We start from the raw sequence: 23,694 nt of genomic DNA on the forward strand, positions 1-23,694 counted from the left end.
GAATTGGTATTCCAGAAACCATTCGAAGTCATTCCACGTGGGAAAATGCGACAACCCATGCCATTTGCCAAGCACCAGTCGCCTGGTTGACGAATTGCAGTTTGCGAGAGGGTAAGAATACGGCATGTTACTTTAAGCTTATTTTTCAATTGGCTTTATTCAGAAATTTTAACTATGCTAATGTTATTGACTGAGTCAGAATTGTGGTGCATGTTTACATCTCAATAAAATTGTTGGTTCTACATAAGAATAAGTGCATGGTATATGATTGATCTGTCGTCTTTGGGTTCTAAACTCTCCTTGCGTCAACTGACACATGTGATCTTCAAATACCTATTCATAATGGCCAGATAAGTTTTGGTAACACCAATTAGAGTAATACATGCAGTTATTGCAGTTGTAATTGGTGTTAGGGTCACTTGCTAACGAGATGCGAAGAGAAAGCTATAACTGTTAACTTCCAAGCAGCAAAAGAACATGGGAGATCCTTTAGGCGAGCCTGAATAGGCTTTCTACATTATAGAGTGAATTATGCCGGCCTTCTGGCATTATGCTCGTGCCTGCACTTTTATATATTTGGTCCCTGAATCATGGTGCTTGTTAGTATTGTACTTGTTTTTATGCCATTCAGTCTTGCGAGGACAGCCACTGAAAAGCGAGGCTTAAAACAAGCAACTATGCATCGTGAGTGCTAACTGAGGTCCTAAAATGTTGTAATTTCATAACTAGCATGGAATCAGTCCTATATTGCCTGAAAATGGTGCGTGCATTAGAGAAACTATAGAGCTATACACACCTGACAGCTGTCATTTTGGAAGAGTATCTCTTTTTTTAGATAGTGTCATCGCTATTTCTTTAATGTGTAGAGATTATTTCTCAATCATGTTTACGCTAAGCGTTCAACTCTTATTTGCTGGTTTTACTGTAAATGAATATCCTTTCACAGTAAAGCTGCCTATGGCTAGGATCTGGAAATAAATGAGCCCCCCCCTCCCCCCCCCCCCCGAGATGCTGACCAAAAACAAATCATGTCCGCCGATACGGCTGATAGCGCAGAAAGGGTCCAAGCTCAATGGCACATACCCCTGTGGGCTCGGGGACCTGTAACGCGCCCTTGATCTACCTTTGTCACGTGTGGGACCCAAATAGGTCCCAGGCACAAGGGCAAGAGCAGACGTCCTTGAAAAAATGTTTTGTACAACTTTTTCAAAAAGGATTCTTAAAAAATTCTCGGTGCTAGCCGCGCAAACGCGTTAGTGCCACTGCTCGCAGGTTCGTCGTTGTCGTTATCTTCCACAGCTGGCTCTGTTGTGCAAAAAACTACCATCAACAGAAATGACTCGAGCGCCGTCGTCTTCCACAGCTGGCTTCGTTGCCGCTGCCTGTTGTTGAAGTGTAACATTTCACTTCTGTTGTAATGGGGAGGCCGCGTGTTGTAATGGGGAGGCCGCGTTTCGGGGGTAGGCGCCATTGCTTTAAGGGAGTATGAGCCATTTATTGTCTTACATGACGGACACATTTAATAAGAGAGGTGACATGCGAATGTGCGTGCGTACCTATACCGCCACTACGACCACAGATTAGGACATTAAATATGTTCGTACCTTTGTTCAGTACTCTGGATCACCTATGTGTCGTTCGCTAAACAGCTTGGCTGGTCACCCACCTTCACGGAGTGGAATGGCACTGAATTGTTTTCCCTTTTTTTGACTGGTGCAGGTTCTTCAAAAGCCAGTGGACCTGCGACCATCTGACATGGCTTTCTTCGTCCTCCTTCCTCATGTACCATAGGATGCGGATGCGGGGTCAGTTTTTTTAGACATGCCATTCATAACTATGCGTAATAGTTAATCAATGTAAAACACGACAGGTATTTCATAACCAATATATAAAGTTGGTCACAATCAATGCAAGGCAAGCAGATGTACATAATTTCCAAAAATAAAATTTTGTATTTTGCAGATTTTTTGCCTTCTAAACATTGTTATGAAATGCTAGCTATGGAAAGGCATTTTACAGTATTTTTACAACGTGTCTTCTCAATGTGCCTCATTCGACACCTGTGTGTGCTGCATGTATTTTTCTTGTGTTAGCACTATGCCCAGATTTCTAAAGTGCTGTTCACTTTGAAAGTGCTATGATGTTGCAAAACTATTCATTCGTGAAGAATTTCATTTTGATGCAGAAGTGACACGACTGCCATATGTGCACATGTCCGCGTGTCATACAAAGGCTCTCTTATACCTTCACATATTTTATTCCAGACTGTAGAATAGGGGCTTATAATAATGTATGCCGTTAATGCATTTGCAAAAGTACGCATTTAGCTCACAATACTGAATGTTTTTCGGATTAGTAGATTCTGGCGTGCTTTAATTTTTAACTTAAAACCAGTCGTATTCAATAGATGTCCATTTACTAGAAATCCTGAATAATGACACTGCTTCCAAAAAAAGCATACCAGTGCCAGTGATCTGCATTAGCGCACGATTAACATATGCATAAGTTAACCTTTTCTTTTACAGTGCAAATTGCATATTTTCTCGGGCAAGCGAATAAGCCTTCATACGGGAGTTCTACGCATAGTCTAACCACCAACTTGTCAAGACTTCCCCAAAACGAATACGGAGGGAACATTAGCTTGGCTTCAGGAGCGCTTGCGGAGTTCTAGGGCTATTGCTCAGCTTGTACAAACCGGATTGCAGACAAACTTTTGACATGAGAAGCCCAAATGTAGACGTCTTCTAGATGGGTCAAATAGCCGCATGCTCTTATTGATCCATGCCGCTTCAAAACAGGCACCACCGCAGGGGCTTACTCGCTGCTCGTTAACGGTGTTAATATGCCCATCTAGTCAACTTTTGCTTAGCAAAGCTTAAATCTTTAGGGAAAATGGAGCGCTTCGAGCTTTAAAAAATTTTGACGTCTTCCCATCTTTGAAAACAAGTGTTGCCTTCTCATCTCAAATGGTGTCTAACTCGTTCTTGAAGAGGGCTTTGTGGCGGCCAAGCAAGGATTTTAGCTCGGGCACTCGTTCAACGCTGAGTCATGGCGCACACTGTAGCTGTTGCAGGCCGCAAACTTGCTTCCCATCAATGTGCAGTTGCTGGAGCCAGTTGCACCCGAACAGAGCTGAACCATCCTGAGGAAGCACCTACAGCGGGAAGCGCTGGCCCTGGTCGTTGTGCTCAACTCTGAGAAATACCACATAGCTTCACAGGTTCGCTCGTACAAGTCCTGATCGTCCACTTAGTTTCCTTCAGAGGTGTTGTCGAAAAATGTGAGCGGAACTGACCCAGTGACATTACCTAAACGGCGGCACCCGTATCAAGCTCCAGTTGCACGGGTATACCTTCGATGGTTAAGCCGAGCATGACGGGGTCTCCTGTCTCTACCTCTTTAGATGCAACACTTTGCAGGGGTGATTATGATGGTTGTAACACCTAAACGTTCTGTACTGTTCGCTTCCGCTTTGGCTGCAATTTTCTTTGCCTCCTTAGGCAGGCGTTCTGTATACGCCACTTGTTTTTGAAAAAAGAAAAGCAGTCGCACTGACGTGCAGACACGCATTGGCAGTGTGAGCATAGTTACAGCGGAAGCAATTCGTGGTTCCCCTCCCTATTGCAAAAACCAGCGCCACTGGGACCCAGTGCGCCGGATTATGGGCCCAGTGCAGCGCGCTGGACGCTGGGGCGCTGGGAAGGCGCTGGGAAGGCGCGGCGTACTGGGAGGCACTGACTACTCGTGCGAAAAACAGCTCTAGCGCGTTAAATATGCAGTGCCTGGACACCGTATATATTTTTTTGAATACAGAAAGCAAGGAAGAGCGCTTTAGTGCAATAAAAAAAAAAGAAAAAAAAACGTAAAAATAAAACCGCTCTGACAAGGATTCGAACGACCGACCTACAGATCTCAAGCCCGGCACTTAACCACTACGCCACGCCAGCACACAGATATTCGCGGATAATTTGCCATGTCAAAGCCGAGAAGCAGTTTGTTTCGCAGAGCTACGTCTCATGCAGATATGGTTGATGCGCTATCGCCCAGCAACTAAAACTGACGCCTGTACCAGCAAGAAAAAGTTGCTGTCCGTATTCAGCAGTATGCTTGGAAGTGTGACACCATCGATTTGCACTTGCGATTGCTGTTTTAACTTCGAAAAAAAGTCCTAAATGAACCACGGACCCGGGATGGTGTATGGCCTGTTACTGCCGATTTCGATAGCCATTTATTGTTTTTCACGTAAAGGATATGCACCGTTTCCTTAGTGCAGTGGTGCCTTTCAGTCAAGACGCCTGGCTAGTCATAGATCTTCGTCAGAGAAGCGCGGGCTAGTGCCGGGAGCCTTCGGCGATAGCACACATACCTGTGTTTATGACGCGTCACATCTGCGGTCATCGCTTTTTATGCTGGCACTGTAGACATGAAAAAAAATGTTTATTTAAGAACATCGATGCGAAAGCTGATATACAGAGTGATTTATCGTTGTTAGATTTCTTGATTCCTGCGCCTAGACACGCCCAGAGGACGGACTCGGCGGATACGATAGGCCTAAGCTTCGGTGGGGAGCGATCTCGGCGCGGGTAGTTAAAATAGCAATCGCAAGTGAAAATCGATGGTGTGGCACGTCCAAGCATACTGCTGAACACGGACAGCAACTTTTTATTTCTGGTACTGGCGTGAGTTTTAGTTGCTGGGCGATAGCGCATCAACCATGGCTGTACTAGACGTAGCTCTGCGAAACAAAGTGCTTCTCGGCTTTGACATGGCAAATTATCCGCGAATTGCCGTCTGTTGGCGTGGCGTAGTGGTTAAGTGCCGGGCTTGGGATCTGTAGGTCGGTCGTTCGAATCCTTGTCAGAGCGGTTTTATTTTTACGTCTTTTTTTCTTTTTTTTATTGCACTAAAGCGCTCTTCCTTGCTTTCTGCATTCAAAAAAATATATACGGTGTCCAGGCACCGCATATTTAACGCGCTAGAGCTGTTTTTCGCACGAGTAGCCAGTGGCTCCCAGTACACCGCGCCTTCCCAGCGCCTTCCCAGCGCCCCAGCGTCCAGCGCGCTGCACTGGGCCCATAATCCGGCGCACTGGCTCCCAGTGGCGCTGGTTTTTGCAATAGGGCTGGTAGGCAAAAGCTGCACCTCGAACTCTGAGGCTTCGAATGAACAGCTGTAGCGTTAGCCAGTGCAGCTTCTAATGTGGTTGAGCGGTCAATGGCTCACCGAAACGTTAGATTCTTGTCTTCCAAAAACAAGTGCCTTGTCGACTCTGAGCAAACCACACACAAATCTGTCGTGAAGTGACTCGTCAGAAGACGCACCAAACTCTCATCTTTGAGCCAATGCCTATACCTCCGCCACGTGCTGTGGTATCGTTTCATGTTCCTTCTGCCCTCGGCGATGAAACTTCACTCGCTCGCCTATGACGGACCGTTCGAGGGCCAAAGGTTTACGAAGCAATTCGTACAAGCTTTATAGTGACTTCGAGGACGGCTAATCTTCAGCGGAAAGCGACTCGAGAAGCGAATATGTCTGTGGACCCAATATGCATATGAACGCATCTACCTTCCTCTCCTGCGGGACATCATTGGCTCGAAGGTAAGCCTGCACACGCACTTCGTAGCCAGTCCAGTCGCTCGTATAATTCTCGAAACGTTCTACTTGCCCCAGCTGCAGACTCGTGGTCGCCTTCGCCATACTGTCCGACGCGGCTGCTTCTCTACTCTCCGAGCGTAATCCATCAGAAGGCGAACTCCGTTACTGTCAGGCAGGAGGTTGTTCCTTGCTGGCAACATCACATCCTCGTCGCCAGTCTACGTAATGTCAAACGGAAGGGCAGCGCAACGGTGGGGCGAAAACAATCCATCAACTTTACAGCGGCGAGCGAACTGCCCGGCTCTATGTTGCAGAAATGAAATTCCGCGCCAGCTTAGATGCCGGCGCTTTTTGAGTACAACCAAAGGGTGATAATGCTTGCGCCGCTGCCAAGGCGCATGCCTAGCTGTGACGCCTCATGGCCTAGGTGCGCGGCATATCACAACCCTTACCTATCATTATCAACATTATTGGACATGATCCGACCCTTATCAGACTTGATCCCACCGTTATCAACTGTTGTCAGTGCTTGTTAACATTATCAGATTTGATTCGATCATTACAAGCCCTTAGCGCTTTTTAGCGCCTTATGCATCCGCGTAGAACCACTGTCAACAGTGATGAGACCCACATACCCTGCCATCTCTCCTTATCATCCTTATCAACTAATTGACTGCTTATCGGTCTATGTTGCACGATGTGAAGCGCATGAGCGCTCAAAGATCGGTGGCATTACGGTCGTTGAAGGAACGCCCCAATTGAAGGCGCATAACCTGACCACCGAAACGCAACGGGGATGTGGCGTGTTTGTATTTAAATTTTAACAAAATAGGAATTTTCCTAATGTCTACAATGCACCAACTCGGCTCTGCATGTAGTTCTGGAGATGGATTTTATTCCACCATCACCAAATATTTCACCAAAACCTTCATAGAAACAATGATTTATACATTATTTTCTTTATCGTGATTCGTCATGCGCGTCGGACAGGTTTCTTCGTTGGGTAGGCATAGAAATGCCTACGCATTGAACATCGCAAAAGCTGGTGCCATTCTGCGAATTCGTTGCAAGCGGTTACACTTTGCGGACTTGCCAGTTAAAATACGTAAATTTAGCTGTCTTGTAAAATACTTCTTTCAAAATACGTAATCACAAAAATTTTAATAAGTTGTTCGTTATATATTTATATTCTCCTTGCAAATGATGTCAGCCTATTTCTATAATCAAACTCAAGAACTAGAATTTTCCTATCTGTGATAGGCGATCTTTAAAATGTTTCATAATCTAAAAAAATCATCTGGTGCGCATGCGTGTGCGCGTTCGCACTGACAATTAAATTAGAACTCTGTGTGCCAGCGTAGGGTAAATAAGGGCTGCTTATTCGTTATTAAATTCGATTTGTTATTAAATTCGCCATTGGCTAAACAATTCCAACTCGTATTGACGCACTAACGTTAAGGTAAGTAGCGAATGTTAGTTCACGCTGCTGCTAAATGATCCAGCCGAAAGTTTCTCGTTTCTTCTTGTTTTGCTTTTTTTGTAAGCGCAATGTTGCAAATCTTGCCCTGCGAAAAGCGTCATTGTCCTTAGGTTCTCCTATATTCATTAACTAGAGACAGACGTCGATTGAAACGCTTATGGTATATGTACAGTGCATGCGACACAGCCCCCCATATACGTGATTCTACAATATTTCCACCCAAGCACACAATATGAAGCAGCATTATACGGGGAGATAATTTCTAAGTTTCACGGAATCTTTAAAAATCGTCTGTGGCATATAGCGTAATTTTTGCCTTTGAGCTGCAATGTGCAAAGAGGCGGACATTACTGTCAAGAGAAATCGAAACACATCTTCAACTAATCAACAAAATTCACTATATAACCTCCTAATTAATTAATTTACGGAACACATTGTAATTTTGCAATTGTAGCCAGTGCGTTTGCAAGACGTATAGACTTGAAATTAACTTTCAGGATATCACCAGTTTCAACGTATTATTCGAGATATAGCCTATTACATAGGCTTTTCAGTTACTTTTGAGCTTCAATGCATAGCTTTTTGTTAAAAACTAAGTAGAAGAACAGTGCATCTTTACGGCGAGTTTGGTGGCGGGCACTTGAAAATTGGTGTCATTCTGGGAATTCCTTCCAAGTGGATACGCCTCGCTAACTGACCGGCTAGAATTCGTAATTTGCAACATGTGGCGTAAATTGATTAACTTAATCTGTAAATTATTGTACATTACTTAGATATGTTTCGATTTCTCGTGCAAGTAATGTCGGCCGCTTTGAAAAATGCTGCTAAGGAGAAGAATGAGGTCATTTGCAACAGTCGATGTTTAAAAATTTCGGCGTGCTTAGAAATGGTCGCCCCGCATATGCATTCACTACAGCAGATGCTCTGGTTTGCAGCTACCCAAAGCCGAGAGCCGTGGCCTGAAATGTGCTGTTGACCGGTGGCTCCGAAGTGCTGCCCTAGCGGCACAACAGGCCTGTGTGCCGCTAGGGCACACAGACCACAAATCGAGCACCACAGAAAAGAGAGAAGAGAGGGTTCAAAATACCAGCGCCATCAGGCCACGAACCAACGGATCTGTTTCCCTCTGCGCCGTGCTCTGAAAATCCGTCTGCTACTGCCACGTGCCCTCAGTAGTTAAAATTTTCGCAACGTTATTATCAAACAGCACGTGTAAAAACGTCAACAACATGCTTTTAACACTATATAACCAGAAGGTAGCGCCAAAATAGGCACAATTACAAGGAAGAGAAAGAAGACTCATGCGATTGTGTCTGCTTGTGCGATTTATGTTACAAGTATGACTTGCACATTACGCCACGAAAATGTGAGAAGTTCATAATACTTGCCCTTATATGTTGTACCCTGCGCAGTTTTTCTGCATTATGATCTGTGGCTTTAGCCAAACAGACAGCCTCATCTCCTTTCTCGTCGCCTCTGCAAGTCTTTGAAAAAAAGCAGCAAATAAATGAACTCATCTTTGACTTTTAGCTTCTTTTTTATTTCTTTTCACACTCACCTTGAAACGTTTTCTAAGGTCCACCGCACTTGGCACGGTCGCTGTGATTGTCACTGTGTACACGCCAGGGTGAATCGGACATTCTGTGTCCATGGAATCCATCAAGTCATTAGATTCCCTGTTTCCAGACAGGTCGCACATAGGATATTCACTGGAGGAAAACCACGATGCTTACTTGCGCTTTTCTACAAAATATGCAGGATAGATATGTGCAGTTTACGACATTTGATCTGGTGCAAGCACGTTCACATTGCTCAGTTATATTTGACAACGCACAAAAACGTGCAGCCAACGCTACGAACACCAGCTTGAAAACCATAAGTAAAAGAGACTGCGAAGGCGCTTACTAGCAAATGCTGCTATACTAAAGCCTTGACACATTTCATGATCCGACAAGACGCATAACAATTCAATAATGAAAATCGTCACGTGGTAGGTACACAGTAAAAATTTTCGTGCCCTTAATGGTGCAAAAAATTTGTATCATGGCTAACACTCCTGACAGACGGGCGAACTAAAGCTTTTTGGAGCAGACCCCTTTCTTTCAAGCTGATGAATCCCTTACCATACGGAGTTTCGCCGCTGATACTAGGCACGATGCCTTCTCCTTTAGCTGTTTTCAGAGCAGCGTAGCAGAGCTACGGCGCTCCTTCTTTGAACTGGAACTGACAGAACATTTTAAAAAGTAGTTTATTATGCTCAAATTGCGTTACTAGCTGCTAAGTATAATATCGCTTTCGCGAGCACTAAAAACTATATATAAGGGTCCGTTGTGTTTCGTCAAGATTTGTGCTGTTGAAGAGCTAGGGAGTTCGGATATATTTTCTTTTGCAAGGGACATTTGTCAAAAAAAGTGGGGGAGGCACGCCTTCGCTGTGTCAGCCCACGTGAACGCCTTTCGGGTAGATGCCCCTACTCTAAATGCCTTTGCTTACCCTTAAGGAGTTACACATAAAAAGGTAAAATCGAATCGTTAATGCGGACAAATGTGTTTTATTTGTTGGCCACGTTGTGGCAAGTAAACAAGATGACAGCTGTGACAGACGACGTGAAAGCTGCTTGAGATAACCGTTAACAGCCGTCGCTGTCAAGCTCATGGTCGGAAATTTTGGTGTGCACCAGGTGCTCATAATACAGTAGCTTTCCACAAGTTGGAGCTCACTCTCGTGTACAGTGAAATATTTTACCGCCTTAAGGCTCACTGACATGGCATTTTCGTCTTTTTATTTATCTTGTGTGAAATGAAGGTCCGGGACTTCTTAGTAACAGAAATGTATGCTAGCAAGCCTCAAAGCGCCGTAAACAATTTAATACACTAGCTTCTCAACAGCCAGTTTTGGTTGTTGAGAGCAATCGCTTTGGTTTGTTCGGTCGCCCGCTATGCTGATACATATAGCCTCACATGAGTAGCAGTATAGTAGGCGACCCAGCGGGCACTAGCGGACGTCAAAACATCATATTGTGCCGGTCTCACGTGACCACCTTCTGCGTCAGGACGTCAGGGCGCTGTAATTTCCTGGCAGCTGAAGCTAGCTAATATTTTTGCTGAGGTTCGAGACCTGGAAGATTAATTGAACGCATATATATATATATATATATATATATATATATATATATATATATATATATTATTTATTTATTTCCAAATACTGCAGGCCCTATTCGGACCTAAGCAGGAGTGGTTACACCAATAGGCTGGAATCAAGGCTGGAAATAAAAAAAAAAAAATAGAATACAGAACAATAATAAAAATATATAAAATATAGTATAGAGGAACAACAGCCTTTGAAATTTAGACTTATCAACAATAAATACGATATAAGTACAACAGTTGTAGTTTGCAACTTAACAACAAAGTACTGACAAACCATGTATACACAACAGATCACTCAATTCAGCATTTTCACCTAATTTTATTACAAAACACAGACGATGATTAATTAATTTATTTCCCTATGTGCATGACGCTATTAATCAAAAGAAAAACCATTCACAAGATGAACGAACGATTGTGTGGTATTAGCGCTAACTATTTCTTGTGGTAATTTATTCCACAATGAAATAGCATGAGGAAACAGGGAATATTGATGCATGTTAAGGTGACTGAATGGTTGCCTAACTGTTTTGTTGTGTTTTGTACGGGCAAAGCGTATTGACGGCTCGGTTATGTGACGTTCACGCTGTATGGTAAAGTGACCATGGTAAAGCTGATAGATAAATTTTAATCTGGATACCAATCTGCGATGATCGAGTTTTTTCACCTTCGCTTTATCGCGAAGAATTGATACGCTCGAGAAGCGCGAATAGGTAGAATAGATGAACCTCAGGGCCATGTTCTGCACCCTTTCTATTTTTTAAATTAAATATTGCTGATACGGACTCCAGATTAGGTCCGCATATTCTAATTTTGGCCTAATGAGTGCTTTGTATGCTGTTAACTTTCAAGCAGGTGACGCATGACGTAGTTTTCGTTTTAAAAATGCCATTTTTTTCAGTGCGTTACTGCAAACATTATCTATATGGGGTTCCCAACTCAAATTACTTGTGAGTGTAACACCCAAATACCTCACCTGGCTAGTTTTCTTAATATAAGCATTTTTAATGGCGTAAGCAAATTGTAAAGGTTCTTTTTTGTTACTAAATGTTACGCTTGCCGTTTTCGAAGTATTGAGTTTCAAGCCCCATTTATCACACCATGCACTGATTGAATGCAATGAATCATTTGGTCTGACTTGATCAGCGTGTTGATTTATGCTGGAATAAAGGACACAATCGTCCGCAAACAGTCGGATCTTTAGTCGGATATAGCCTTACAGCTTGCGGTAGAACCCATCTCACTATGACTGTCGACGGTAATGCTTTAAAATTGCATCAATATAGCGACATAACCTACTGCCACCGTTGAAACGAGTTATGTATGAGGCGTCTTCTGCATCGGGACTACTTCGCGCTTCCTTAAGAACAATCGGCGCCGTTTAGCGCCGTCGCCGTGAAGACTTCGCTTGGCCTACGAAATGTATGGTGCGCAGGCACGCGCGAGCGCTGTTAAACGCGTCATGCGGCAACCAGACACCTCTTTAGCGCCTCTGCCGTAGGGTGCCTCGATGACCTCATCGGCGAGGAGGACGTCGAGACACCCTACTCTGTCGGGGCAAGCTGCACCATCTGGTGGCACTGTCGAGAAGTGCGCGCGTGGTCTCCGACACGAGAACAGTGGCGCGCCTGCGCCTGCGAGTGCTGAGAATGAGTCGTTCCCTCGCTTGCCACACACTCAGTGACACATACTCAGTGACTCAAGTTAGCGAGAGGTTCATTGAAGAGTGGTACATACCCAGTGCATTCATTGCACAGCGCGCTGAAGCTTTGCATGAAAGTCGTTCTTTGAAATGCAGCACATACCAGTGAATTTGTGGTGCAGCCTGCTTATGCGTCGGATTGCTGTTCTTGAGGAATCCTTGTGACGTGTGTTCGATTACGTTCAGCTTCGGAGAACTTTAAATAATCGTTTTCGTCATGCTAGAGCGACACATTCCAGGGGCGCATACCTAGAGCTACACAAGCTGGAATAAAAGACGTTTGTTACGAAGTGGTTCGGGAAGCAAGCTTAACTTTGAGACTCAGAGACACCTCCGGAGGGCAGCAAAGAAGGGATGGCATCAATGACAGCACACAAACATACATTCAAACATAAAAAGTCGCAGTTTCGCCCGAAAGGCATAGCACCAATTGCGATAGCAAATTAGTGGATAGCTGTGCGAAATAACGATAGTTTTCTTGCCGGCCGCATAAACTTGTAAACATTTGCTTACTAATGAAATTATAAATAATAGAATATGTATGTAAGCATGACTGAACGAGGACGTAGGAAAAAACAGACGCACAGAGACAGCGCTGTCTTTGTGTGTCTCCTTCTTTCTACGTCCTTGTTCAGTCCCGCTTGCACATTATATCACAGATTCAAACCAACTAGCCCGCCGACGTGTTTTAACTAAATTGACAAGCGCAGTGTCACGCGCTCACACGAAAACATGAACACCTCTCGGTCGATGAGCTCAGAAACTTACTGTCAAAATCCTAGAGGGAGGAATTGCGGCAGCAGCAAGCGGTTCGTGCGTCTCTCGCATGAACGCGAACGAAGCGTCGAAAGCACAGCGCATACCAAGCTACTTGCACTACGCGCACTCTGCAAACATCGCAGATCGCGGGGGGAGCGCCAGGTAGCGTCAAGGAGTGAGGACGTGTTTACGCCGGCTCCGCGAACAACCAAGGATTCTGGTGGTTTTTCTGGCAAAATGATCTGCGAAAGTGCTAAAATTGATTTTCAGAAGTGACAAGGACCCTATGGACACAATTGTCTGTGCCTGTGAGTGGCTTTTTAGTTATTTTACGGCTAAAAAACTGTGACCGGAGCACAACTCCACGCTAGGCCTCACCTCGGCTTCGGCATGGCCTCGGCCGTGGACGGCGTCGACGGCCACCCCCAAGCCAGCGGCGGCTCCCAGAGAAGCGGCGACATGGAAGTGACGGTGGAAGGCAACGAAAAGGATCCTAAGGGACCCGACAACGAAGGATGGTTCACCGTTTTGGCGAAAAGGAAGCAGAAGACCGTGCCAGCTGGCGCGGAGACGACGCTCGGACGCTCGGTGGACGCTCGGCGCGACGCGCTCAAGAAGGGAGCAGGGAAGAAGGAAGCGGAGCTATCGGTAGCATCGAACCTACCGAGACTACCTGCCACGGGCTGTAAAGTGATTCTACGACTACGAGAAGGCCTCTCGGTGCTTCAGAAGGCACCGGAAGTGAGCCTCGGAAGAGCAGTGCGAGAAAGCGCGGGCGTCAGCTTACAAGAAGCCAAGGGAGACCGCTTCGTGATAAACACCAAACAAGGTACGATTATCTACCACACATTATCGATGGAGAATGCTAAAAAAATAAGCAAGATAGATAAGATCAGAATCTGAGACAAAGATTACGGGGTCGTCACGTACGTGAACGCACCGGAAAGCTGTGGGCGTGGAGTTATTCACGGCATAGAGGAAATGTACTCCGACAAAGAAGTCGCAATCAACCTAAACGAAGATGAAGACAACCCTACAATCCTAGAAGCAAGAAGAATGGGCAAAACCAGAACTGTCCTCCTAACTTTTGACGACGAGGAAGTTCCACGCAAGGTTTTCTTCATGGGTGCTATTCTACGGTGCTTCCTATACAAGAAGACGTACGAAGTATGCTACAAGTGTGGAGGACTCGGGCACAGATCAGACGAATGTGACAATGACGAACCGAGGTGTAGAGGTTGTGGGGTAACCAGACCACAAGAAGGACATCAATGCGAGCCACGGTGTCAGCTCTGCGGCAAAAACCACGTCGCCGGGGATAAGAAGTGCAGGTATTCCGCACCCCGTACATCGTGAAGGAGAGACAATGGGAGCAAAAACAAGCAGCCGAGGAGGCGAACCAAGAGGAACTTCGTAAAAGCAGGCCAAGCGAGAGATCGAGCAGCAGGACCAGGAGCCGCTGGGAGTCCTTCCCGAGGCTACAGACGCCGCAACACCAGACACAACAGAAGGAAACAAGTAACAAGGTGACATGGTCAGACAAAGTCTCCCAGGATTCAGAAAAGGATAGAGAAAACCAGGAGCTAAAAGAGCTTATTAAGAGGCAGGAAGAGCAAATCAGAATACTGATTGAGGATAGGAAAAAGGAGAGAGAAGAATTTTTAAAGATAATCGAGGAGATGAAAAAAGAGAAGAGTGGAAACAGTACGAGACAGGAAGAGAGTGTAAGGGACAAAGAATCTAAAACAGATCGGCCCCCGCTCAAAAAGAAGAGAACGGGAGAGACAGACTCAGACAGCAAGATGGACAAAGTTACTCAGGATATTACCCTGATGAACGGAGCTATGATGCAATTCATGGAACAAACTCGAGCGGAATTTGAAAAGCGCGACATTGCCCTCAAAGCAGAATTTGAGAAACGCGACTTCGCTTTAAAAGCGGAATTCGATTGGTTTAGAACACAATTAATTAACATTCAAAATGCATTGGCAAAATAACACGATCTGGCAGTGGAATTGTAGGGGCTTCCTGAAAAAGAGAGCAATCCTACAAACATTCCTAACTAACATCGATAAACCAGATGTTATTGCGTTGCAAGAGTGTAGGAAAAATGCAAAATTGGCCGGCTACACAGCCTACACTGGGCAAGGAGAGAATCGGCAGACAGCTATTTTAGTTAAAAGAAACTTAGCAGCAGTCCTGCACGAGACTGACACAAATAGGATTGATCACGTCCTAATTGAACTAGTACCGAGGAAAAGAAAAGATAGCAGCCTGTACGTTCTCAACGTATACAGCTCTCCTAAGGAAAAAAAAAAGAAGAATTGTGGCTTCGATCAGCTCATCGAAAGGTCCAAAAACATAGCAGGGAACAACCCCATAGTCATAGTCGGAGACTTTACCGCGCCACACACGGCTTGGGGGTACAAAACCTAGCAACAAAAAGGCAGAGAATTATGGAATACTATCTCCAAGCATGAACTAACTCTACTAACAGATCCTCAAGTTCCGACGAGAAAAGGAAATAGCGTTTCCAGGGACACCGCACCGGACCTTACTCTCATAGGGGGACACATAACCGCACGATGGTGTAACACGGGAGAAGACTTTGGGAGCGACCACAGAATAATAGAGACGGTGGTAGAACACGGCACACCAACTCCCACACCCAAGCAGATCGAAGCGGTAAATTGGAACCTCTTTAGGCAGAAATGTGCCGAAAAAGAGGAGCTTAAGGATGTAGGCAGCTGCAGCAAAGCCCTCTTGGAAGCGGTTGAAGAGGCCACGGAAAAGGTGGAGGCAGACGAAACGCAAGAGGTAGTAGACCGGAAAATGGTCGGGTTATGGAGGAAAAAGAGGCAGCTAGAGCCAAAATTGAAAGAGAACAGAAGCAATAGAAACATTAGAAGGGCATTAGCGCACCTGAACAGAGAGATTGAAGATTATGCACTTGAACTCACGAAACGAAATTGAAATAACATATGCGAACAGATGGATCACAAAATTGGTAAATCAAATACATGGCAGCTGTTGAGGCACCTGCTAGATCCCCAAAGCAGCAAATCAGAGACGCATAGAAACATGCAGAAACTAGTGTATAAATATGAAGGTAGTAATAGACAATTGTTCGCTGAAGTTAAGGATAGATATCTTAAATGTGGTTCGCAACAAGCATTCCCGGACTACAAAGGCGAAGAGAACCCCCTCTTGGACAGCCCCGTCACGGTAGGAGAAGTCAGGGCCGAGCTGAATCGACTCAAAACGAAAACAGCTGCAGGACCGGACACAATCAGCAATCGGATGTTGAGGAACCTAGACGACAAGTGAAGTGAAGTGACGTTTATTCTTCTTTTCAAGGAAAAGAGGGGACCGGGACAATTGTAAACCTAACGAATTTTATGCAAGAGTGTCGGGAGAAGGGTAACATCCCCAAAGAATTGAAGGAGGCTAAATTAGTCCTAATTCGAAAACTGGGGAAGAAGCTCAGTCTTGAAAACCTCAGACCAATATCCCTCACGTCATGCGTCGGGAAACTAATGGAACACGTGATTCAATCTAGAATCAGCAGATACTTGGGAGACCAAGACATGTACCCTGACACAATGATAGGCTTCAGAGCACACCTATCTGCGTGCGATGTCATGCTACAGCTTAAAGAGCAAATTATCGACCACCAAACGAAGGACACGAAAGCCATCGTTGGCTTAGACGTGGCCATTTGACAACGTAGACCACAAGGCAATCTTAGAAAAATTGAGTAGCCTAAACGTAGGGAGACGTACCTACGAGTATATAAAGGACTTTCCGACTGACAGAACAGTAACGGTTAGTCTAGGGGGTAACGAAGAGAAACGGATAGAGCTCAGCAATAAGGGGACACCGCAGGGCTCTGTGCTCTCACCCACTCGCTTTAACATAGTGATTATGGGACTCCCGCACAAACTTAAGGACTTACAGGGTCAAGAACATACGATCTATGCGGACGACATCGCCCTATGGATAAATAGAGGCAGTGACGCCCACATAGAAGAAACGCTGCAAAATGCCATCAATATAATTGAAGAGCACTTAGAAAAAGCCGGACTTAAATGTTCAGCTACGAAGTTGGAGGCTCTCTTCATCAGTCCACAGAAAAAGCGAAAGAAAATCCCTAACCACGGGATAAAACTCGCACTAAATGGGGACGCGATTCCAAACGTTAAAGCTATACGAGTGCTAGGCATGCACGTTCAGGACAATGAAAGAAATACGGAAACGATTAGAAAGCGTGAAATGAGCGTAATCCAAACATGTAGACTCCTCAGAAGAATCGCCAACAAGAAGGCAGACATGAGGGAGGCTAACCTATTAAGGATAGTACAGTCCTTCGCGATAAGCAAGATCACATACGCAACCCCGTACCTTAAACTAACAAGGGCCGAGAAAAACAACATAGCAATTCTCATTAGGAAAGGAGTTAAAACAGCCATAAACCTGCCACCATGCACATCTACGCAGAGGATACTAAACATGGGCATTTCAAACACCCTAGAAGAGTTGATCGAAGCCGCACTAGTCTCCCAGCAACAGAGACTAATGAGAAGCAGAGGTGGTCTGAGAATTCTAGAGAAACTAGGATACAAAACTAACAACAAAGTAAGAAACACGGGAGCCATTTCGTCACAAATCAGAGACAGGATACGCATACCACTCCTGCCGAAGAATATGCATCCCAGTCACCACCAGGACAGGAGGAAAGACAGGGTTAAAGCATTACAAAAATCACTAGATAAAAAGCAAGGGGTGTTCTACACGGATGCAGCAGAATATGAAAGCAGACCAGGTTTTGTCTCAGTGACGACCCAGGCTAACGGTGAGAACTCAAAGAGCTGCAGTACCCCGCAAAACAGAGTGGAGGTTGCAGAGGAGGTGGCCATAGCCCTAGCTTTGACTCACAAAGGGGTCGAAATCATAGTGTCAGATTCCAAAAGCTATCAGGAATTATACCGCAGGGAGAATCTCCAAAGAGGTCCTCAACATATTGGAGAAAGGACCAATTCCAGAAGAATCCGTAAACCTTATATGGACTCCTGCCCACGAAGGCTTGCCTGGCAACGAGAAAGTGCACGCATTGGCCCGAGAGCTTATTTACCGGTACACCAGTGCAGCCTCTACAGCCAGGGAGCCCCTACAAAAAGAAGAAGGCATAAACACTTACAGTGATATTCTCGATTATTATAGAATGGGAACGAAAACACTGCCAGCGGCGCATAAGAAACTAAGTAAGCAAGAAGAGATAACATGGAGGCAACTCCAAGCGGGGGTGATCTGCAACCCCTACATTCTGAAGAGATGGCACGATAGCATTGAGAACTTGAATTGCAAACACTGCGGGGCAAAAGCGGACATGATCCACATAATATGGACATGTCCTAGATACAATAAACCCGATAGCGATAGACACTCCTGGGAGACTTTAATGACCAGCTCGAAGGAAGATGATGAAAGAGAAGTCATCCGCATGTCACTGGACACCGCTGAGCTCCAAGGAGCATCAGCCAGCTGAAAAGGGTGGAGCAAGCCGAAGAGACAGGAAGACTCTTGACTCCTCGCCGCTCTTTTTTGCGGGTGCAAATAAACGTTATTTCTCTCTCTCTCTCTCTCTCTGTCTCTCGCAGATTGCATTGAGGATGAGGCCCGCCTGGACGCGCAGTTTGGCCACATCGCATATCGCCGTCAAAACATATGAGCGCGGGCAACGCGCGCCTACGGCATACGCCAAAGGCGTCTACTACGACGTGTACTACGGCGTCCACCAATCGAGTGTCAACGCCGTAGTAGACGCTGCGGTTGAGAAGGAGATTCTTGACTCCACTCTGTACGGAGCGGTGCGCGAGGAGGACATCGAGGCACCTTTTAGTATCAGCCGGAGAAGAATGCCACTCCTCCCTCGCCTGACCCCCCTACCTCGTGTGCGAGAGGAGAGGGCGCGCATCCGGCCCGCATTCCTCGCTCGCGAACGCAAGATTGAGCCGCGTTCGCCGGCTCACGCTCGCACGCGTTCACTCGCACATACAGCAAACGGCGCGCGACGACGACGTTATCGCCCACGGAATTTATACGGAACAGGAATGCGCCTGGACTGTCCATACAATTGCTATCGCAAACACGTGGACGCAGGGACAAGCGATGCCAAGCGTCTTTACAAAACGTTCAGACCGACTACCACAGCGGACTCACAGTTTGATGTCCCAAGAACCTGGCGTGGTGCGTCGCTCGATGAACTGTGCGAGTATGCACGAGCGAACTCTCCTGCGTCGGCTGGTTGACGGGAGCGGAAGACGTATCCTCGTGCGTCGGCGCTCGACCGGGTCCCTCCGACAGCGGTTGGCCTCCCCAACGCCGAGTTGAGGTCCGACCCGTGCCAACGCGTCTTCCTTGCTCCGATTCTCAGCTCCATCTGTCTGCCGACGTGGTCTCATCCAGTTCTGTAGGCTTCTCGAGCCACGCGTAATTTTAACGCGACAGCGTTAAGGAGCTCGTGTCGCAGAAAAGCCGGTGTCGGCGGCGTTGGCCGTGAGCGATAAATCCCAGCAGGCACTTCATGAATAAAAAACAACTTGCAAGATGGGCTGGGTGGGAATCGAACCAGGGTCTCCGGAGAGTGAGACGGAGACGTTACCACTGAGCCACGAGTTCGATGCTTCAAAGCGGTACAAAAGCGCCTCTAGTGAACGCGGTGTTGCCTTAGAAACGAGCTGTTTCTAAGGCTCAGGTTAGTTTAATGGGGTTTAATGGCGCAAAAGCAGCTAAGGCTATGCTGCGCCAAACACGAGGTGTTCTAAAATACAGTTTATAAAGTGAAAGCCTGTGTTAATAATCTATATTTTATGTAAAAATCCAGTGTCGTCTAAAAATTTACGGACGTCACATAATGGGACTAGCGGGTCATCACCTAAAATTAAAGCAGGGTGTAAAGGTATGTGTAGTTGATATAATTTGTGCAAAAGTGTTCGTCTGTGTGTTTCAGTCTGCGTACATGTGAGTAATATGTGCATAACTGTTAATGGCTGTTGACATTTCTCGCATGTTGGTGTGTCTTCTTTCGTAAGTAAGTAATTGTGTGTGAGGTGTGTGTGCCCAATGCGTAGCCGGCATAAAACTACTTCGATGAACCGCTCTTGATGATAACACGACTTCCACTCGCCAACTATGGGTTTCGTGAGATGTAGCTTGTTGTCAGCACAATGGTCCCATTCGCGTTGCCATTTTACCGTGAAGGCTTTTCTAATTGCACGGATGCTATCACTATATGGGAGTGTCGTGTTTGTAATATCTTTGTGCGCTGCCATCAATGCACATCTATCAGCTGCTTCGTTACCTGGTATCCCAACATGGCTCGGGACCCAGCAGAAACGAATTGACCTCCCGTATTCGTTAAGCACCAACATGTTTAAAATGTCTCCTATCAGGGGTTCACACTCAGATTTCAGATGTAGTGCCTTCAGTGTGCTTAAAGAATCTGTGTATATGACTGCATGTTTGTGTTTATCAGTTATAATCTTTTTAACAACAACCCAGATAGCGTAAACTTCAGCCGTGAAAACAGAAGCATGTTGTGGTAATCGAATACTTGTTTCCCAATTTTCCGCTACGACCCCCACACCCACGTGATCTTTTGTTTTAGAGCCATCAGTGTAATATTGCATGTTATTTTGATATTTGTCCTGAAGAGCATTGAATTCTTGTATAATGTGTTCGCGTGGAGTATCTCTTTTCTTTAAATGTGCCAATGTCCAGTCGCACAACTGTGTGAAATCGTACCACGGGGCCAGCCGTTGTGGTTTCTTGGCAACCTGGAGGACTTCATGGGGAATGTCATAATCCCGACAGTATTGCTCATACCGCAGGACAAGTGGCCTAATCATGTTCGGTTTATTCGTGTAGTGTAAGCGTGAGTTGCATTGTGTGAGGATGTTGTAGCATATGTGTTGCGGTGATGACTGAATTCTGAGTACGTAGGAAAGAGTGAGTAATGCTCTGCGCTGCTGTAAGGAGGGTTCATTACATTCGACGTATAAACTTTCAATGGGTGAAGTTCTGTAGGCACCACTCGCCAGTCGCAGTCCAAGGTTATGTACTGGATCAAGTCTTTGGATGTAGGATTGTCTGGCTGAGCCGTAAACAATGGAGCCGTAATCTAAAAGGCTACGAACAAGAGACCGGTAAATACGTAAAAGACACGTTCGGTCGGAACCCCAGTGCTTATGAGATAACACTTTGAGGATATTCAATGCTTTATTTGCCTTAATTTTTAGTGCTTTAATGTGGGCAAGAAAGTTTAGTTTTTTGTCAAAGGTTACTCCCAGGAATTTATATTCTTGTTTTACCGGCAGCGCGACATCATTCAATCTTAAAACCGGGTCTAAGTACATCCCTCGTTTTTGCGAAAATAGCACTGTAACAGTTTTCTGAGTAGAGAAGCGGAAGCCATTTTTCTCAGCCCACTCCATTAGTTTATTTATTGTTATCTGGAGTTGCCTTTCACATGTTCGTAAGTTAGAGCCGCGGCACGCTATTTGTAGATCATCGACATATATGGAGTGCATAACAGAGGTGGGAATTACATTGTTGACAGAGTTCATTTTTATTATAAAGAGTGTTGTGCTAAGTACGCAACCTTGTGGCACGCCGCTCTCCTGGATAAATGTGCGCGAGAGCACAGTGCCTAGACGTATTTGGAATGTTCTGTTGGACATAAAATCAGCGAGACAGTTTAGCATTTTGCCACGGATTCCTAACGCGGCGAGGTCACGTAAGATTCCAAATCTCCACGTGGTGTCGTACGCTTTCTCAATGTCGAAGAACACCGCCAGGCAGTGCTGTTTGTGTAAAAATGCTTCACGTATTTCGTGTTCAAGTCGGACGAGGTGGTCTGTCGTTGAACACCCTTTCTTATAGCCACACTGGTGAAAATCAATGGAGTTCCGTTTATCAAGCGTGAAGGTTAACCTTGCATTTACGACACTCTCGTACGATTTTGACAAACAACTTGTCAGGGCAATGGGTCGAAAGCTGCTTGGGGATGTGGGGGATTTTCCTGTTTTTAAAAAAGGCACAACTATTGCATTTTTCCAACATTTTGGCATGCTTCCGGATTCAAATACTTTGTTAAAAAATTTAAGGAGAGCATCTACGGATGCTTGGGACAGGTGTGCGAGCATAGAATAATGGATCTGGTCAGGACCTACTGCAGTTTTTTTGCCAGCACAGAGAACCCTGTTAAGCTCTTGTAACGTAAATGGAGCGTTGTATTCGTCCCTTGACGTACAAGTAGTTGGTAGTTTTTCTTTTTCTGCGGATAGTTTGTAAGTTAAGAACCTGTTTGTATAATTAGCCGAGCTAGAGACGTTATAGAAATGTTCCCCAAGTATATTCGCTTGTTCTTGTAGTGTTGTCTGAGTGCCTGAAGGTGTGAGTATGGGTATCGTGTATGGTGTGTAGTCCCCCTTAAACTTCCTGACCTGTTCCCACATCCTTTTGGATGTGATGGTGCTATTAATTGTTGATACATATTTTTGCCATGAAGATTTTTCTGCCTGTCTCCGAATGTATCGAGCTTTCGCTTTGGCTTGTTTAAAATTTAGAAGGTTGTTATGTGTTGGGTACCTGCGTAAGATTCCCCAGGCCCTATTTTGCAGCTTTTTTGCTATGGTACACTCGTGTGTCCACCAAGGATTTAGCTTTTTGCGAACAACGCCAGAAGATTGTGGAATGGCCTTTTCAGCTGCAGAAATAATACAGTTAGTAAATTTTTCATTAATTTCGTCGATGCTTAAGTTTGTTAAAGTGAGCTCCTCCAGCCTGGCACTTTCTGTAAAAACAGCCCAGTCTGCCATTTGTAACCTCCATCGGCGTGGCCTGTAGGATATAATGGGTAGCGTTGAGGTGAGGTTGATTATGGCAGGTAGATGATCACTGCCATATGAAGTCTCGAGTACATCCCATTTAAAATCTGTAAAAATGTCCGGAGAGCAAAAGGCTAAATCGAGGCAGCTAAAATTGCGTGAACTTGGTGAAAAATAAGTTGGCGCACCTGAGTTTAAAAGACAGATATCGTTTGACAGAATAAAATCTTCAACGAGTTGCCCTCTTTGGTCAGTTTTGACACTGCCCCAAAGAGTACAATGAGCATTAAAATCGCCTACTAAAACAAATGGTTCCGGTAATTGTTCTGTTAAATTTTCTAACTGTTTAGTAGTGAAGTGGGTGTGAGGTGGAATATACAGTGAACAAATGGTGATGGTTTTATAAGATAGAATGGTGACAGCTACGGCTTCTAAGGATGTATTCAATTGGACATTTCGGGTAGGAGTGCCGCCCTGTACGACTATAGCCACTCCGCCTGACAAACGGGTGGAACATTCGCGGTCCCTTCGGACAACGGTGAAACCTTTGAGAATTTGACTATTTTTCGCGCCGAGATTCGTTTCCTGAAGACATACAGCAACTGGTGAAAAGGTGTTGATGATGTCTTTGATGTCACCTAAATTGTGTATGAGACCTCTACAATTCCAATGGATAATAAAAGCCATTTTGAAATTGAAAGGTAAGAATTGGCACTATGGAATGAATAAGAGGTGAGATGTTAGGTGACATGGAATTTAAAAGGCTTATACAAATGAGCGATAACCTTTAGGTTATCGCTTTCTTAATCTGAGTTGTTATTGGGATTTTGTCCCGCTTACCGCGCTCAAGAGAGCGCTTGTCCTTTGGTGTCAATGACACCGGGGTTTTTGCGTCGACCTCCATCGCTCTCTCTGAGGCGCTGGAGGATCGAGAGTTAGGCGCCGAGACACGTGTCTCGGGCCTTGGGGTTCGCTTGATCTTAGGGCCCTGCGGGACTGGTGTCTGCAGGGCATTTGAAGAGGATGGAGCAGCGTCGGCTGCTTCCACCACGGGGGCGGGAGGGGTCACTGCGGGACCACTGCGCGTGGGCTCGGAGGACTCCTGAGGCCGCTGTGACG

At 45.5% G+C, this 23,694-nt stretch overlaps 1 protein-coding gene across 4 annotated transcripts in view; it reads right to left on the reverse strand.

Moving 5' to 3' along the window:
- Positions 1–23,694, reverse strand: part of LOC142576521 (uncharacterized) — a 100,451-nt gene that overhangs the window by 58,438 nt on the left and 18,319 nt on the right. For all 4 annotated transcript variants that reach the window (XM_075686672.1, XM_075686671.1, XM_075686670.1 and 1 more), the window contains exons 3-4: positions 8,634–8,784; positions 8,464–8,559 (exon numbers count right to left, since the gene is read on the reverse strand). In XM_075686672.1, coding sequence (XP_075542787.1) covers positions 8,464–8,559; positions 8,634–8,784 — 247 coding nt within the window. The remainder of the gene's footprint in view (positions 1–8,463; positions 8,560–8,633; positions 8,785–23,694) is intronic.

The sequence above is a fragment of the Dermacentor variabilis genome, chromosome 3 (genome assembly GCF_050947875.1).
Source record: "Dermacentor variabilis isolate Ectoservices chromosome 3, ASM5094787v1, whole genome shotgun sequence".
In the NCBI taxonomy this organism is placed as follows: Eukaryota; Metazoa; Arthropoda; class Arachnida; order Ixodida; family Ixodidae; genus Dermacentor; species Dermacentor variabilis.